At 39.8% G+C, this 17,112-nt stretch overlaps 3 protein-coding genes across 4 annotated transcripts; 2 read left to right on the forward strand and 1 right to left on the reverse strand.

Annotated features, from left to right (window-relative positions):
• The first annotated feature begins 245 nt into the window (after positions 1–245).
• ciz1a (cdkn1a interacting zinc finger protein 1a) lies at positions 246–8,961 on the forward strand. Of its 2 annotated transcripts, none has more exons than XM_074690296.1 (16): positions 246–391; positions 842–1,108; positions 2,505–2,632; positions 2,725–2,951; positions 3,798–3,903; positions 4,135–4,234; positions 4,369–4,481; positions 4,576–4,655; positions 4,757–4,981; positions 5,093–5,223; positions 5,311–5,404; positions 5,490–5,603; positions 5,690–5,836; positions 8,088–8,166; positions 8,250–8,371; positions 8,467–8,961. In XM_074690296.1, the coding sequence occupies exons 2-16, from the start codon at positions 936–938 to the stop codon at positions 8,959–8,961; spliced, it is 2,334 nt and encodes a 777-aa protein (XP_074546397.1). In that variant the 5' UTR covers positions 246–391; positions 842–935. The 2 variants fall into 2 exon arrangements, with proteins under 2 accessions (XP_074546397.1, XP_074546398.1); XM_074690297.1 differs by having other exon boundaries at positions 4,781–4,981.
• A 2,287-nt stretch (positions 8,962–11,248) lies between these two features.
• Positions 11,249–13,178, reverse strand: bbln (bublin coiled coil protein). Its single transcript, XM_074690298.1, has 2 exons — positions 12,823–13,178; positions 11,249–12,070 (listed from the first exon to the last, which is right to left on the reverse strand). The coding sequence occupies exons 1-2, from the start codon at positions 12,902–12,904 to the stop codon at positions 11,835–11,837; spliced, it is 318 nt and encodes a 105-aa protein (XP_074546399.1). The 5' UTR covers positions 12,905–13,178; the 3' UTR covers positions 11,249–11,834.
• Positions 13,179–13,537: 359 nt separating this feature from the next.
• surf2 (surfeit 2) lies at positions 13,538–16,072 on the forward strand. Its single transcript, XM_074690569.1, has 6 exons — positions 13,538–13,976; positions 14,191–14,342; positions 14,464–14,567; positions 15,248–15,433; positions 15,516–15,646; positions 15,743–16,072. Exons 1-6 carry the CDS (start codon positions 13,902–13,904, stop codon positions 15,842–15,844), a joined length of 750 nt encoding a protein of 249 aa, XP_074546670.1. The 5' UTR covers positions 13,538–13,901; the 3' UTR covers positions 15,845–16,072.
• The last annotated feature ends 1,040 nt before the right edge of the window (positions 16,073–17,112 follow it).

Raw genomic sequence — 17,112 nt, forward strand, 5'->3', positions numbered from 1 at the left:
TTTTTTTGTGTGTGTTTTTCACAACATCATCAGAGTAGGTTTTGGAGCTGGACCCCTTTTTTTTTAACCCTCTTCTCAAAAGCGATCCAAGGTTTCTTTAACTTTAGTTAACTTCTAACTTATATCGTATTTTTTTACTCAAGTAGCTAAATGTCCACTGTAATTTTGTGCCACAATAATAAAAAAAAGTTTATAAAAATTTCTCATTATGCACAGAACACGTATTGCAGCGCCCCAGACAGCCACCAGGAGGCGACAGGCTGAGCTCATTTCAATGTTTTGGGTTTGTGCTTTATGCAAGTTGCACCGGTGCAGAGACAGCAAGTGTTTTACCCTGTGCTATGGTTTTAGCCTAATTACCATCGGTCATCGTCGCCTCAGTCCTTGAGGAGTAAGTTGAAGCATGTTTATTAATTGTAAGATTAAATTTATACGGTGTTTAAGGAGATGAAGTTGGTTTATTTTCGAGTTAGCTTGGGGTTCAATTATTGAGCACTAGCAACCGTTAGCTAGCTTCGTTCATTTTATAGCAGGTGTATCTTGCTATTTTTGTGACTCTGAAATTATATTTACTGTTATTTGTGATAAAAAATGCTCAAAATGCTTGTCTGTTCTTTGAGCTGAATATAGAGGAAAAGGTTTAAAGAGAATGAAGCAACCGCAAAGTGAAATATGGTTAGCCTACCTGCTAGCACTAGCCAGTTGCCATCATGAAACATAAGAGCGACCTGTTGTCCTGCATGGTGCGCACTGTTTCTGAATTTATATCTATAGAATAAAGTTTTACTTTTTAATAAAGGACATGCTTGACATGATTTCTGTTTTATCTCTCCTGATCCAGAAATATTTCATTCAAAGGAGGTGTCCAAATATTGACACCTCACAGCTGCTCATCTGTCAACTCACAGCATAACGGAGGAAATAAAGGCTCCATCATGTTTAATCCACACATCCATCAGCAGCAGCAGCAGCAACAGCAGCAGCAGCAGTTTCACCAACATCTGCGGCAGCTACAACAACTTTTCCAGCAGCAGCCCCCGCCCCCACCTCCGCCGCAGCCGCCGCCTCCGGGGCACCACGTCGCCCATCATCACCACCAGACGCCCCGGTAAGTCTGCCACCTCGAGCTCGGGGATTAAACAGGGCCTTTGTGATGAGATGCCAAAGCAAATGCCTGACTGCAAGACCCTGAGGTCGCAGCACTGTGCAGCATTACACTTCAAAGGGCTTATTTTGTTAGATAAAACGTTAGTAGTTTACTTTATATTTATTTGTCTTGCTTGTGTTAAACTCTTACCACACTGCCTAGATCACATACTTTTTCATGCAGATTTAACTTTTAAAACGAAACTTGCTTCACGAACTGGTATCTATCCTGCCCAAAGGTAGGTAGGAGGAAAAACTGCTAGTTAAAGATAACAGTGTTGCATCTTTGCAGACAAACATATATTTTGATTGAAACATTTATGTCTTGTTGTAATGCTGTCAAGATACTAAATGGGGACTTTTTGTTTTTTCTTTTTTTTAATCACCCTTGTTAAAAGAAAGTGCCTAGCATGCTTGCATCTTTTGTGATCCCATCTTTGTAATGATAGATGGTAACACATTCTATCTTAAGGAACCTTTCAAAACACTCAAGGTAACCCTACAAAGCAGAAAGTTAGAGGAGAACCATGATTTTATTTGAGCAGTAGAGTGGAGGTTGGTTTTGAGGAGAGTCAGAGCAGGTTGTCATCCACGGAGCAGTGAAAATTGATGTTAGACACACAGAAGCTATTATCAAGAGGAAGTAGATATATGATAAATAGAAGAGGCCCTAGAACAAAATCCTGGAGAACACTGCTAGTGGCATGGGGTGGTTGGGATTTGGAGGTTTTGAGTTTGATGAACTGAGTGCAGTGGGTGTGTGGAGAGATACGTTTTAAACCAGTTACAAAGTGTGTCTGTGATTCTGATGGCGACTACTCTTCAAAGAGGATGCTGTTAGGAATATTCAAAGGCTGCACCTCGATTTAGGAAGAAAAGAATGGTTCATATTTTCTTCATTTAGAGAATGACTGTTTCTTTCCTGGCGCTACTTTTGAGACATTTGGTCATTGTTGTTTTCAACTTATCTAACCTTTTTCATGAATTTCATTTTCCTACCACTCAGACTTTATACCTTATGGTGATAGGTTAAACTTTTAAGCTTTAATGGCCAGTGTTTTCAGACAATCAGGAGCTTATGAGTAAACGGCTTGTGGTAATGCACTTTAAGAATATCTGAGCTAAAGCTGGCTTGCAACAAAAGCTACAATGGAGAAGAGATTACTTCAATAATCATTATAATCAAGGAAAAAATGTCTTGTTTAGCTTCTGTTTGTAACTGTGGAAGTAAAACTTGAGGAAAACAGGCATTTTTAGTTATTTTTTACAGCAGGATAGGAAGAAATATTACAGTTCATTTCTTTTGACCCAGGTTATGTCTATAAAAATAAATGTTTACGTGTTACTGTTTTATGCAGAGCAATGCCAGTCCCTCCGCAGACAGCGCCTCCTCCAAGGATGGTCAACCTCTGCCAGACCACCCAAACAACCATCATCGCCCCCAATCCCATGCTGCAGGGTGCCCTGCTGATGCAGCAGATGCAGGGTTAGAGTTTCAAACAGCCCTTAAACAATTAAGCTGATGTCATTTTTCTACTCTTTTGTTTAACACTAACTTTTCTGTCCGCTTTTCTACAGGTAAAATGCGCAGCTACGGGATGGGTGGGCAGCAGTTTCGTCAGTTCTTCGCAGCCGGGGCCCGGTCGTCTCTGCTGGGGCCGGTTCCCATGGGCATGGCCATCAAGACCCCCATGATGGGCTTTCCAGCCCCTCGCATGTTTCACCCACACGCTCGCTACCACAACAACACCACAACAGCTGCCTCCTCATCCTCATCTTCCTCTTTCCCCTCCACCACGACTACAGTAATTACCACACTTTAATGACTGTAATCACTGTGTAGGTTATCGGTCCATGTCTTTACACCACATTAGACTTCTGCTACTTATAGGCTTGACTGTATTCTACTCTAAGAGAGGCAGTGGTAGTGTCACAGGGAGTTATTTTAGTAAATCCTGGTAAAAAACAAAAACAAAACAACAACAAAGAAAAGTTTTTTTTCAGAGCATTAGTTTTCTCATTTCTGTTTTGATTAAGATGATTTCTTTTAGTTTGAGGGATTGTTTGGACAAAGCAACCCACTGAAATGCACAGCCTCAACTTTCAGTGATTATTATATGTCTGTGTTAATTTTATCTGATGCTCTTTAACCTTTCTGCTAATAAAAAAAATGTAAAGAGCAGACTTATGGATACAACGTGAATGGCCACAGCACACCTCCTGTGTTGCTGTAGCTGTTGGTTGAGAAGTTAGTCAGAGCTCCGTGCAGATTATGTTATGTAATATAACACACTTCTATTGAATTATCAAAAAAAAAAATATATATATATATATTTTTCATTTATTTTATATGAAAATTGCCCCACCCTAACAGCAGTTACGGACATTAAAAGCTGCAGTATAGAATCGTTTAAGCTTGTTTAGGTCATAAGTAGCACCAATTAATGTCATAACTAGTCAAAATTTTACAATAAGGACTGTTTTTGTCAAATTTTTTCTTTCATGTGCTTTTGTTTATTTTTCCACATCTGTTACTTCATCTTAGACTTTGTTATGTTTCTGTTACAGCTGCTACTTGCTTTACCAATACTTAAACAAATACTTACTTTATTAAACTCATTTTCAAACCTGCCGTTTGTCACTCTGTACAGGACGCACCTCGCCAGCCGGACAGAAAGAGAGACAGTGAGCAGATGGCGGCAGGGAGCTCAGACGACCAACTGGTGACAAGCAACACCAGCGAGAAGACTGAAACAGGTACAGAAGCTGTAAAAGTAACACTGAGACATGGTGATCACTGACAGTTGTCCGTTTTCTAGTTTGAAAGGCAACTGTAACTTATAACTTACAAATTTCCATCTTCAATAAACACAAAGCACTTGAACTACTAGAGGGAAAAGTGCTTCATAGAGAAACACTGTTACACTGTGGAAAATAGTTTTTCTTCCTACTTTGATTTTTCCTTTTTTATATTTTTTAAACCCATAGTAGCTGTTCGGGTGGGAGAAACAGATGAATCCACACAGCCATCTGAAGAGCAACTTGAAGAGCCTGTTGTAAAGAAGCAGAGGACAGAGGGGAGTGAGAGGTAGCAATTTTTTTAAGAGTGATTGTTTATGTTCTCATAACAAAAAATCAGCACAGAGAGCAGAAATTCAGGGGAAAACATTTCAAGAAGTTTTTGTCAAAGTTATAAAAACTCTTTTTGTGTGTCTCTCTCAGATCAGATGAGCCCAAAGAGCAGCGTGTGATTGAAACTGTCACCATTCCTGATACAGACGGGGAAGTCCTTTCTTCAGAGTGTAACAGCAACACAGACGGCAGCCAACCTGGAGGTAGAACCCAGAGAAGAATTCGTTCAAAGAGATGACGTGTTAAACAGAGTTGTTATGAAAACCTGCTTTTTCTTCATTTTCTTTTTCTCCTCAGACTGCATCCTTCTAGAGGAAGGAGGCTCCACAGGGGGATCAGATATTGCTGAAGGGTTGGAAGAGAGCAGAGCTACTGAGGTGAGGTCTTTGGTTAACACAAGGCATCTTCTAAACAATGTGTTTTAAAGGAAGCTGAACTAACAAGATGAATTATCTTTACTTTTTTACCCTCTGTTTAGAAACACACCTCTGTCCTGTCTCAGGTGCACAGCTGTTTGTCAGCACAGTTCCCATCCAGTAGGGTGGGTGAAGACGACCAGCAGGAACCCACGGAACAAATGCAGGGAGTCAAAGACGCTCCCTTAGCTTCTCTGGACAACCAAGAAGAAGGAGAGGAAGGTGTAGCAGATGGAGCCAACAAGTTCTACTGCTACCTCTGTGGCATCACCTGCCACAATCAGCAGGTTGGTTGAACATGCACACACAACAATGTTCATACATCTAACCATTCTCCCGCTAAGTGTTACTTTAATTTTAAAATGTCTTCCCTCTTTGCTGCTGTTTTATCCATGCAGAACTTCAGGAGTCATATGAACAGCATGTCCCACCAGCAGAGGATGATGGAGATCCAACATATGAGCAATGCATGCCTGGTCACCCTGCTGCCACGCGTGCAGGAGTCTCTACAGGGTGCAATCAAAGACGGGTCAGTTTAAACTGCATGCATTTTTACCAAATATTCTTTTTGCCATAAAGACAAAATCATCCTCATGAGTCTTGTTTATGTTTGCAGAGAGAAGAAAGCGGAGAAGAAGCACTGGTGTGCCACCTGTCACACCCACTTCACCAGTAGCATCACAGACCATCGTCGTACCAAGGAGCACAAAGTAATCACTCATGTTAGTGCACTGCATGGTTGAACCTGCTGTAAAGGAATTAAAACTAATGATGTGAGTCTTCATGTCTCTTCAGCTGGCTAGCAGAGCAGCAGTCTCCTCCTGCACAGTCTGCAAGAAACACTTCAGGACCTCCCAGATCTTTGTGGAGCACTTGCAGTCCCAGGAGCACAGACAGAAAGTGGAGAAGGTATCTGTTTATGTTCCTTTGTTAGATGCACCATTAAAGTAAAAGATTTTGTAAAGATATCAAGTGTGATCGCTGCTGTTCTTCAGCTGGAGGAGCAGGAGGGGTGTGAGGTGCTGGGCAACCTTACCGCCACGGATACAGATGGCTTCTCTTTGGAGGAGGTGGAGGGCAGTGAGGTGGAGGAGGGAGAGGAAACCCTTAGGGATGAAGGAGAAGACGGCTCTGAGAGACAGGTGATTTGCATGTTATTTGTTATTTGTTTTAATACACTTTACATTTAAACAGTAGGTGAGCTTTAGTTTGACATGGGAGACAACAACTCTGGCTGTCGTTTTCCAGATGGACACAGCCAGAGATTTCCACAAGTCACTTTTTATGTGTCAAAGTTTAAGGCCTCACGTGACCACTCCAAGTCTCAAGTTTCTAGTCACTGGCCCAAGTCAAGTCTTTGGTCATAAGTCAGGGACAAGTATCAGACATCTGTCGGGAGTCCAGAACAAGCTCCAAACCTTTGTCTCAAGTAGGCCTGTCAAGATAATCAATAAATCGATTAACTGAACGATAAATAAAAACGTCCTCGGTAAGTTTGCCAGCCTGGATAAACTGACACGTGCATGCATGTTTGTTTTCCTCATCTCTTTCGACCAAAGAGGCTGAATGAGAAGATGGCTCACTACGTCTATCTTTCCTAACATCGGGGTGCATAGGTTCTATAGCGGATTTAGCGGTTTTATAGCGGAGTGAGCATCTGTCAAAAATGCGATCTTTGGGGTGAAGACGGGGCTGCTCGTCTGCGTGTACACAAGGAGAGAGCTGAAGCGAGCGTCCTGAGGGGTAAGGAGGAAACACACGCTAATATGAGTGATGGCACGAAAGATACTGTTCTTAAGCCGCCTGCCACAGTCCCAGTGTGGGAATATTTTGTTTTTTATCACAATGAACAAAGTGTGAGCTCATGAACACCAACGAGCTGATATGTTGCATTTGTTTGAAAATAGTGGCGATGAAGAAGAAGAAGGGGAGGTGCAGCGGAGCCTTGTTCTTTGACAATCTGCTCTTACTGAGGCTTTTGGTCTGCAAAGTAAATAGAAATAAAAGCGCCAAATGGTGGGCGCTCAAAGACAGCTACATTGCCAAAGAAATGCAGCCCTTCAATACGGTTAAAAACGAGAAATGTTAAAAATGTTTGACAGACTGTACGGATTGACTGGGAAGAAGTACATGTTAAAAACAATTCAGGAACTGTATAAACTCTCTTTTATTTAGGCTATAGTTTTTACTGTATTTTTTTTTTTTTTTTGGAGTTTCGTTTTTTCTTTAGAGACAGGGTCTATGTTTATTGTTTTTGATTAGTATTAATTATTTTCATTGACATGTATTTTTTTCTAAAAGAGAGTCCATTTCATTTTCATTGTATTTTTTTCTCTTTCTTGTTTGTTAAATTTATTATATTTTTTGTTTAATTTATTTAATTTAAAAGATCCTGACCTTTTAATTACAGTTAAATACTCTCAAGAAATTAAAGTTTCTTGCTTTTGATATAGTGTACTCACTTTATTATCTCATTTATCATAATTACATCAAGGAAAAAAAATCAAAATAATATTGACAATAATTTCGTTTATCAGCAATAATATTTTGGAAAATTATAGTCTAGCAAAATTTGTTATTGCAACAGGCCTAGTCTCAAGTAATTGATCATTGACCTAGTCAGGTCTCCAGTCCAAGTGAAGTCTCAGGTCTTTAGTCATGAGCCCAAGTCCTGTCTCTGGTAACAGGTCCGAGTTAAGTATCAAGTCTGAGTCAGGTTTTAAGACTTTGGTCACAAGTCCAAGTAAGGTCTCAGGTCTGTGGTCATAAGACCTATACAAGTCCAAAGTGTTTTTCGATGAGTTCAAGTCAAGGTTATATCTTTTCGATCACAAGTCAGGGACAAGTCTTAGACTTCTGTTTGGAGTCCAAATTATGTGTTAAGTCTTTGGTCTCAAGTCCAAGTCAAGTTTGTCTTTAGCCATGAGTCAAGTCTCAAGTCAAGTGCAAGTCAAGTCTAAATCAAGTTTCAAGTCTTTGGTCTAGAGTCCAAGTCAAGTTAAGTCCCAAGACTTTGGTCACAAGCCTGAAACAAGCCCAAAGTGTTTTTGAGTCATGAGTCCAAGTCAAGTTTTCTAAAAGGCAGCAGCAAGTTCTAGTAAAGTTTTAGGGAAACTGTCACAAAGTAACAGTAACAGCCAATAAACGGAGGCCCTGCTGTTTGAAAATGCACCTCTTTATCTGTTTTACCTCATGTAATACAATCATTTAAGTTAGTTTATACATGTACTACAAACAGGTTATGGCACTGATATTAAAGCAACAGGTGGATGGAAAGAAGGAGCAGACCAGAAACTAAAAAGCTTTGTGTATGACTATTTCTGCATTATAATAACAACCATAAGAAGCTTAAAGTTGGTCTTCATGTCTCTTTTTTTTGGTTTTCTTGTGCAGGATGACCTGTCCTCTCTGAATGAAGTGACTCTGCAGAACATGTCCAGTGAAGAGCAGTATGACCCGGACACAGTCTATGGTATGCACAGATGTTCTGGTAAAATCCAATATTACTACATTAAGACACATTTGGGTGACCTTTTGGATTTTCTCTTCCTGCAGGGTCCAGTTTCTTTGTTCCAGTTGCAGGTTTTATCTGCAGACTGTGCAACAAGTTTTACCACTTTGAGTCGACTGCTCTGCACAGCCACTGCAAATCACTGAAGCACTTTGAGAACCTCAAGGTTTGTGTCTGAGGTCTTTACTCTTTCTTTCTGTCATCACATTACTGAGCAGGTATTAGCAGCATTACATTACCGTATGCTTTCCTCTCTCTCAGAAACACAAAGAATTCCTGAGCAAAAAGGATGAAGCTGCTAAATCGTCCACAGGATCTCCTCTTGTTGCAGGCAGCTTAAGTCCAGAAACAGAAACCACCACACAGTGTCTGGAGAAAAATTTCCTTTATGGAGACTCTGGTTTATTGACAGACTCAAACTCAGAACAACCATCTATTAAACCCATGCAAAGAACCAAGAAGACAGAAAACCAGCAGCATGAGGAGCAAGATGTCACGCCCATCGCAGAGATAAGCCTAGGAGATGAACTCAGCCTTCTCTGCAAGCAGAAAGAGACCACTTCACAGCAGAACTCTGCGGCTCAGGGGAGTCCAGCAGAGTCTCGAGAGGAGGCGGATGAAGAGGCAGGGAATCCTGCTGATGAAGAGGTGGAGGAGATGGATGCTCCTGCTGCTGCCACAGGGAAAAAGAGCGGCACAGGGAAGGCAAAGAACACAGTGAAACGCAAGTCAGGGAGAGCCACAAACAGACGCTGAGAGATGTGGGAAAAAGACAAACCAGGTACAACGGAAACCTTTGGTCAGGATGAGTCCGAGTGTGAAGCGGTGCTTTCATTAAACAGAGACCAAGAACCTAACAGCCCTGCCTCTCTCTCAGTGTCTGGAAGTCTAGACTGAACGTAAACACAAACAAACCAGGAGGTTTGATTGATGGTAAATCAAAGTGGAACATGACTTCTTGTGAGAGTACATCTCTCAGGGTGGGAAGTTAATACCTCACAGCTTTCAAATACAGTACAAGTGAAATCCATGAATGTGTTAGAGAATGACATTCCAAGCTACAGCATCACCTTTAGATTCCCATTGAGTATTTTTTTCATATAAACTTTGAAAACAACACTCATCCTGCTGGAAAAGTTAACATTTCTTTATGAAAGGTAAAGCCCCTGAAACCAGTTCTCCAGAGACAAACCATAATATGAAATGCGAGTTGTTTCCTGATGTGGATGTTTAAAAGACATTATTATAACAGGAACTTGATTTGTAGAGAGTCATTCAAATATTTAAAAAAATGAAAAACACAAACAAAAAGAGGATAAAATCAAAATGATCATCAGAGGATGAACCCCACAATTTTTTGACCCTCCCTCCAGCACAAACAAGGGGGTTAAAAATGTCTGAGGTTATAAACCCCTATAGTTCCATGTGGCACCATTATAAAATTATTTCTGTTAAACTACTGAAGATGTGCAAGACCAATGATGCTCCCACTAGCTTAAGCTTTACTTTGTGATTTGGGCCAGCTAGCAAGTGTTAGCATGCTAAAGCTCTAAAGAAAGGTAAAGAATGTGGTCATCATTTCATTTCTGTGAACAGATTCTTTGTAATTCTGCAGAATATGAATGGTGTTAAAGTGTGTTCATGTGGTGCAATAATGCTTCTGCTAATAGCGAAAATCCTCTGAAAAAAAAGGAAAACATGGAAACTGTTTGAGGCTTTTTTGTTGTTGGTTTTTGTTTTAACAAGCCTCACCTCTAATCTTTTTTTTGTTGTTGCTCTTATCCTCTTCATATAAGTTACTGTGCATTTTAATGCCTCTGATCCCTTAAAGAGTTGTTTTTTCATCACTTTATCTTGCTGATGATGTTAATTTCCCACCCTGCAGTGAACAGAAATTTTGGTAGATCAACTTTTAGCTTCTGCTAATTCTTCAGCTAGCTCGATGAAAGCTTGTTCCCTTTCACATTAAAATGAGGATGGAGACATTGGACATTGCTAACTATGTAGCAAATGCTTTTAGTGACATCAAATGTAGAATTTAACAACATTTAGTTTTTTATCAGGTGGGAACTCTTTTGGGAAAAGTGTTGAAGTGGTGCTCGAGTGGCTTGAGTCTTTTTGATGATTGCTCAGTTCAGTTAAGGGGCATTTTATCTTAACTTGCCATATCTCTTTTGCTTTCTTTTTAACATTTTGGGTTGAAGTTGATGTCTGCTGCTTTGGCATTCTCGCTGATGGTCCTGTACATTTTAAACTATTCAACCAAGGGGGAAATAAAAATTCTGGATGATGAAGTCCTAATACAGATGTGAAGAGACAAAAAGTAGCTATGAAAAAACAACCAGACTGAATTGTACTCCCCTAGTTGTCTCTATATTTACAAAAGTCTGCACTCTATCAACGTTTTCTCATATTTTTTTAAATTAAATTATGTGAGTGAAGGAATATTTTTGCTACTTGAAGATTAAAAGACTGGAAAGTTGTTTAAATTCCTCTGAGGAGAAAAAGTCTGACTTTTAGCTCTGAACCTTTCAAAATAAAAGCATTTGTGCACATTTCTTGTAGGAAATAGTCCATAAACTTTCACTGTTTATGTAATGAGTGTCACGTTTCCTTTTAATTAACCTTTTTTTTTCTCATTCCTTTGTTATCTTTACTACACTGGATGGATAAATAACAGCTGAATTATTAAAAGGAGGAACACCAATCTAATTCTGCAAACTGATTTTAAGAACAAGTTTTGTCACAAGGCATAAATTCAAAGCATCACTTCTCTTTTACATGACTGCTCTGGAAACATTTCATCTTCTTTTCACAGAAAAGGGTATTTTCAACCACATGGCTGGTTTGATGACACACGTAGCAGCTCTTGTAGTCATGACGGTGACTGTCACATGTCTAAAGGAAAGAGACGCGATGGAGGAATGATCCTTTTAGGTCTGGAGCAGGAGGAGGGAAAATGTAAAATATAATTTCAAACAAAGCTGTATGTTTCTTACTGTATTTTTATTCAGCTACTGACAAAAATGAGAAGAACAAACAGTGACGTTTTCTAACTGCTGGAAGTTTAATGTATTTTTGGATGTTTGTTTTTTGTTTGGGGGTCATTTTAATTTATATTAAAGTGTCTGTTAATTCTCTTTGCTTCACTGATTTCGTCTTTACAGCAACACAAATGAACACAATTTGGACAGCATCACTTCTTCAAGCTATGCTAACTACAAAAGAGCAGTGAAATCAGTATATATGTTGAATCATGCTGCATGTACCTTTTCTAATACACATTAGAAATGTTGCTTATTCACTTTTTGGGAGGATATGAACAGAAATACACACTTTCAAACTTAAAATACTGATTGTAGACACCAAATTAAACAACACACAACACAGAAATTTCACTGATCCCTTTTTTGAGAGTCTTTGTTTTGATGATGCCAGCGCTGGATCTTCACACCCATGTCTTTAGATTTCATTAGATATGCTCAAGGTTCAGCAAAGGAGGAAAGTAGGCGAAGGTCAAAATACATCTTCAACTCACAGATAATCAGACATGAACTAGGCAGATCACGGGATCATGAGAGGTCAGGAGTTAAGTCATCTTTCAGATAGTTCCAGTCCCACATTGTCCCTCATTTGCTGTCCCCGTTTTCATTATTTGGATCTGCCTCCTCAAGTGAAGGGGGATCCCCATCTGCAGGGCATTTCCCCTCCTGGGTACCCATGAGCTGTGCCCTGAACTCCAGCCGGGCTTGCTTGTTTGACTCCATCAGTTCATGTAGTTTGCCGTTCAGTGAATCATTGCGTTCCTCAAGGTCATCTAGATAGGAGTTGATCTGATCGAGCATGGAGTTGATGGCTTCATACTCTGTGGAATAGAGACAAGTTATTTTTTCTGGGGGTTTTTTTCAGTCAAAAACAAAGATTATATGCAGGATAATGCATCTGAATCATAAAAAACATATCCCCTTTATGAATAACTCTCTAGATATGTCTGTTAAAGTCTAAATAACTAGTACAGATTAAACACTAGTTCGACAGTGCATTTTAAAAGTCTTTATTCATAAATTAGTCTTACATCTGCCCTTGAAATATCTTAATATGTGAGGGGTCTGGCTGCAGGCTGGCTGGCTGGCTTTTCTGTAATTCCCAGAGATGGTTGTGCGTGAAAATCCAAGTAGATCAACAGTTTCTGAAAAACTCAGACCAGCCCGTCTGGCACCAACAACCATGCTTTCTTCCCCACAGTGATCCTCGGTTTGAACTGCAGCAGATCGTCTTGACCATTTCTACATTGGCTGATAAGAGTTATACGTTAAGGAGCAGTTGGACAGGTGTTCCTAATACAGTGGCAGGTGAGTGCATCGGCGTGTGGTGCAGCAGATGCAGTTACTTTGCAGGAAGAAACGAAATGACCAAGCACGTGACATCACGTCAAGACGTGACACTGTATCACAAGTTACGAGAATTGCCTCGAGGAACATGGTTTCAAATATTTATATAGTGAGGAACCAAAAAAAAAAAGATGAGTACAGCACATTTAGTTCTATTATAAACCGACATTTGTCATTTGCTTTAACACTAGCTTGAATACAATGAATGAAACCTTCAACCATTTACCTTCTTCGTCTCCAAAATCATCATCATCGTTGATAATACCATTGTCAGCGGAGATGTTGGGGTCTCCATTTGGTCCAGACATTGCTTTAATTTAATTATTTATCTATTCTTCTTATTATGCTATTGGAAAAAGACCTGCGTTAGCTTGCTGCAAGCTAGCTTTATTGACACTCGATGAGCATTAGCACATTAACAGACTAACAATTTGAAATCAACTTACTATGATAACTCATTCGAGTAATAATTTCAGGCTAGCCTCGACAGAAAAGCGTCTCAAGGAGAAAATTCTTCGACAGAGCTGGTTAGCTTCAGAGAGCTTAGCCGTCACAGGAAGACGTCAGATATTTGTTTACGGCGCTGATGTGGGCAGGGCTTCACAAAGATTGTCAAACGTTTCTAGAAGAGAGCTCACTCCGTCGGTGTCTTCTACTTGATACTTACTTGGACATCTTTCCAACCATTCACTGTAACGATACTGCGGATCACTTTTGCGTTACTCCCGCTTGAGCTAGCTTTTAAGCACGTATCGGTTTTATCTTGGGAAGTTTTGTTTTACCTTTTCCTATTACAAATTTGACAGTTCTCTGAAAATTGTACGGAGTGGCTTATCGTCATTCTTCCCTTCTCTTTCACACTGAATCGTCAATCAGCTGACTTTATACACACAGACTGACGCACACCCACTTTGTTACTTTGTGGCTTGGAAACGGTCATCGCCTTAATTTATCTCAGATAAGTGTGGTTCATTGACTGGTGCTTGAAATAATATCAGCTTCAATCAATGCAGTTCAATAATGCTCTTAGTCTCGCCACTGTTCTTCTTCTCGAGATCTGCTAACTTCAGAAGCCCCGATCTTTATTTAGAGTGATCTAGTCAAAAACTTTTGACCTAGGCCATGCTCGATAAATAAATACCACAGATCGCTGATTAGAACACTTATCTTCTTTGATCAGTAGATGGCACCAAATCGTCACGTAACACATGATTACACTGAGTCTGCGCATTCAACCCACGTGTAGATGAGAGGGGTTGGCCTGGTATACACACTGTACTTCTTGTTTTGATACGGTTTTAAGCTATGGATCAATTACCTGAAGATCTAACAGCTTTCCTTCGTAACCACCCGTTCCTCCAGCTTACAGATGGTAAAAAGGTGAGAGAGCTAACTAAACCACATTGCACTATACTACTGCTCACTGTGATGCTAGCTTTGCTAGCATATCTAATGGGCCATGCATTGATAAGTGATGTGATGGCTGCATGTGTTGATCGAGCCGCCTGTCAATGATTCCCAGGTTTATTACTGCACCAAGCAGAGCTAGATGAGCAAATGTACTATCCATGTGTTCTTAATGGTTGTTTTTCAGATAAAATGCACTCTGAATGGCCACGAGTTTCCATGCAACCTGTCAGAGCTACACAAGTTCACTGAGGGGAAAAAATATGAGAAACTGAGTGCTGCAGCAGACTTCAACTACAGCCAGTATGAACCACATATTGTCCCAAGCTCAAAGCAACCGTAAGCAAACTCTTGTACCTCATCATGTTCTATAGTGTCAAAATCATCAAAGGTAAAACATTATGTATTATTAATGTAAGAAGATCTTTATATGCTGTCTTCTGCCTTCTGTGTTTTTCAGTAATCAGCTCTTCTGTAAACTCACTCTCAGACACATCAACAAGCAGCCGCATCATGTCCTCAGACATGTCAACGGGAAACGCTTCAAAAAAGCCCTCTCAAAATGCAAGTGTGCATGACATGTTTTAACAGTTTTATGTTTCTGTTCTAGAGATCAAAGTAGGCCTTGTAAACAATGATGATATGCTAGACAAAGATACCAGGTGTTTGTGTCTCTGAACGAAGAAGAGTTTTTCCAATTAAGAGGCGGTTGTACATTTGTTTAGCATTTAACAAAATTTCAGATAGAAGATACTTAAACAACACAGACTTTATAGTGATGTTGCTGGTTAATCAAATAAGGAAAAACTTTTTTCAGTTCTTAACTATGGTGCTACCATAGCGTAAGCCTTCAAACCACTTGACAGTATTACAGTTAAAAGCTCCCTGGGAGATTTTTTGGCTGGTTATGAAACAAACTAAAATTATTACAAAAGCCTCTGTGTGACCTGGAAAAACAAACAAGACCATCAACAAGACTGATTTAAAAATAAAAAATAAAAATAAAATGTAATTCTAGTAACTTACGGTAGTAGGGCATGTAGTAGGGCATTTTCATTTTTATTCTGTCAGGGCTGTGAATTTTAACATTACATTTATACAAGCTTTTTTTCTTTATGATTTTGAATCAGTCTTGATTTGTAAGCTATGTTAGTTCATGTGGCGAATCACTTATAGGATCTGTCATTCCACTGCTCCTCCTGTTGTCTTGATCACTCTATTGATTGTCCTCGTTCCTGCTCTAGATGAAGAGTGTGTAAAACAGGGGATGGAATTCAAGCCAGCCAGACTCAGACAGAAAAAGCCCAAAGACACTGGAGAAGACGCCGGTAGGGGGAGGGCTGCAAAACATGGAAGCAACTCGTGGGAACCCTCATCAAGTGACGAGGATCATAGTGACTCAGAAGACAGCATGAGTGACCTTTACCCTCGTCAGTGCGCACACTGCAGACATACTTATCCACTTTAACTTTGGTTTCAATTCACCTTTAACACTTCCATTTTCTCCCACAGCCTCCATATTCACTTTGAAAAAAACAGAGGGAGAGAGTATGGAGGACAATGGGGACGAGGAGGATGACTTCCAAACAGATGAAGATGAGGAGATGGAGACGAACAAGCAAGAGCAGCAAAAACGGAAGAAGGTTTGTAGAAATCTAAATCTTTTTATCTTGAGATACAAATATTATGTTTTGGTGTTAATTTTTTCTTTACTTTGCCTTATACTGTTTTTTTTACAGGTCCAGGGCGGTGGGTTTCAGAAGAAATTCAGGCATAACCACTGGAAAAAAGGGCGTAACAAGCGGGGGAAAGCACAGGCAACAGTGAAAAATAAAACGTGAAAGCATTAGAGTTTGGTATATTCAGACCCAGTGATTTATTTGGAAACAACTTGTTGTCCTGTGTCCTAGCCAGCTTCACTTTTCAATCTCAGCACCAGGTTGTGTTGTTTCTAATAAGGCTGGTTTTCATAAAACTGGACATGTGTTTGTGGCAGGAAACATAATTTTGACGAGAAAGTTTGTATATGTAGTGTGTTCTTATGAACTACTGAACTAAATTTTCTATTACCACCCTTGTCTGTGTTTTTTTTTTCAGACCAGTAAGTGCCTACAAAATATATCATTTTGTCTCAAGGGTAAGTTGTGTTAATTTTGCAAAACACTGAGTATTTAAGCTGGGATGGGCTGTTAAAAGTAGTTGGAACTGTGAACACAGAACCACTGCTTGTTAAAATACCATGGGTTGTTTTTCGCCTGGCAGTAAGCGAACATGTTGCAAAGTTTTAAGACTTTCCCAGGAGTACTTGGTCTTAAAAAGCAACAAGTTAACTGTTTGCCTTTACACCTCCATACCATTTCCTTTTCACATACCCAGCCCATGCACTATCATCTAAGGTCAGTATCCTTGCAGCAGCATCAGCTCTCTCACCATGATTAGATGATTTGTCATAAAGCTTTGAAAAACTAATTGTGTAAAAGGTGGGGGCTCTTTAGATGGCAAATCATGCAGTTTGCTGTTATGTAAGAAGGACCCCTATCAAGAGGCCGTGGATGATGGTTCATGATGAAGGCTTTTCTTGTCTACTACTGTGGTATGTTTTTTAGAACAAGAAGCTGTTCTGCGGTTTGTGCTCTATTGTAAACACAGCAGTTAACACAAGCAAGCTCCAAAGGTGTGTGTAAATATTGTACAAAAAAGTTTCAATACCTTGCCAAAGCAAAAGGGGGGGAATTATTCTTAAATTGCAGGGAAGATTGGACATCTGCAGACACTTTGGTGTTTATAAGGTTGGTAATTTTCTCAGCACACTGCATACCAGGTTTCAAGAGCAAAAAATTATCAAATCCTGGATTCCTCAGTTAAACATATTTGAGAACAAGCTGTGTAGAAATTGATTTGACTCACAAAACTCATTTGGAATCACGCAGATTTGTCTTTACAAAGGATGTATGAATCAAGCCAGGTTTTCGATCAAATTATTCTGGAGGGAGACTCGCTTCTTTCTGCCATGACAAAGTTTCCCAACTCTTAAGATTGTTTCTTTCACAAAGAAAATGCTCCATGCCACACAGCTTTGTTAGTAAAGGAGTGGAAGAAGGATCACCAG

Source organism: Halichoeres trimaculatus, unplaced genomic scaffold (genome assembly GCF_033239565.1).
Source record: "Halichoeres trimaculatus isolate MK-OKI-2021-1 unplaced genomic scaffold, fHalTri1.1 fHalTri1_scaffold_16, whole genome shotgun sequence".
Lineage (NCBI taxonomy): Eukaryota > Metazoa > Chordata > Actinopteri > Labriformes > Labridae > Halichoeres > Halichoeres trimaculatus.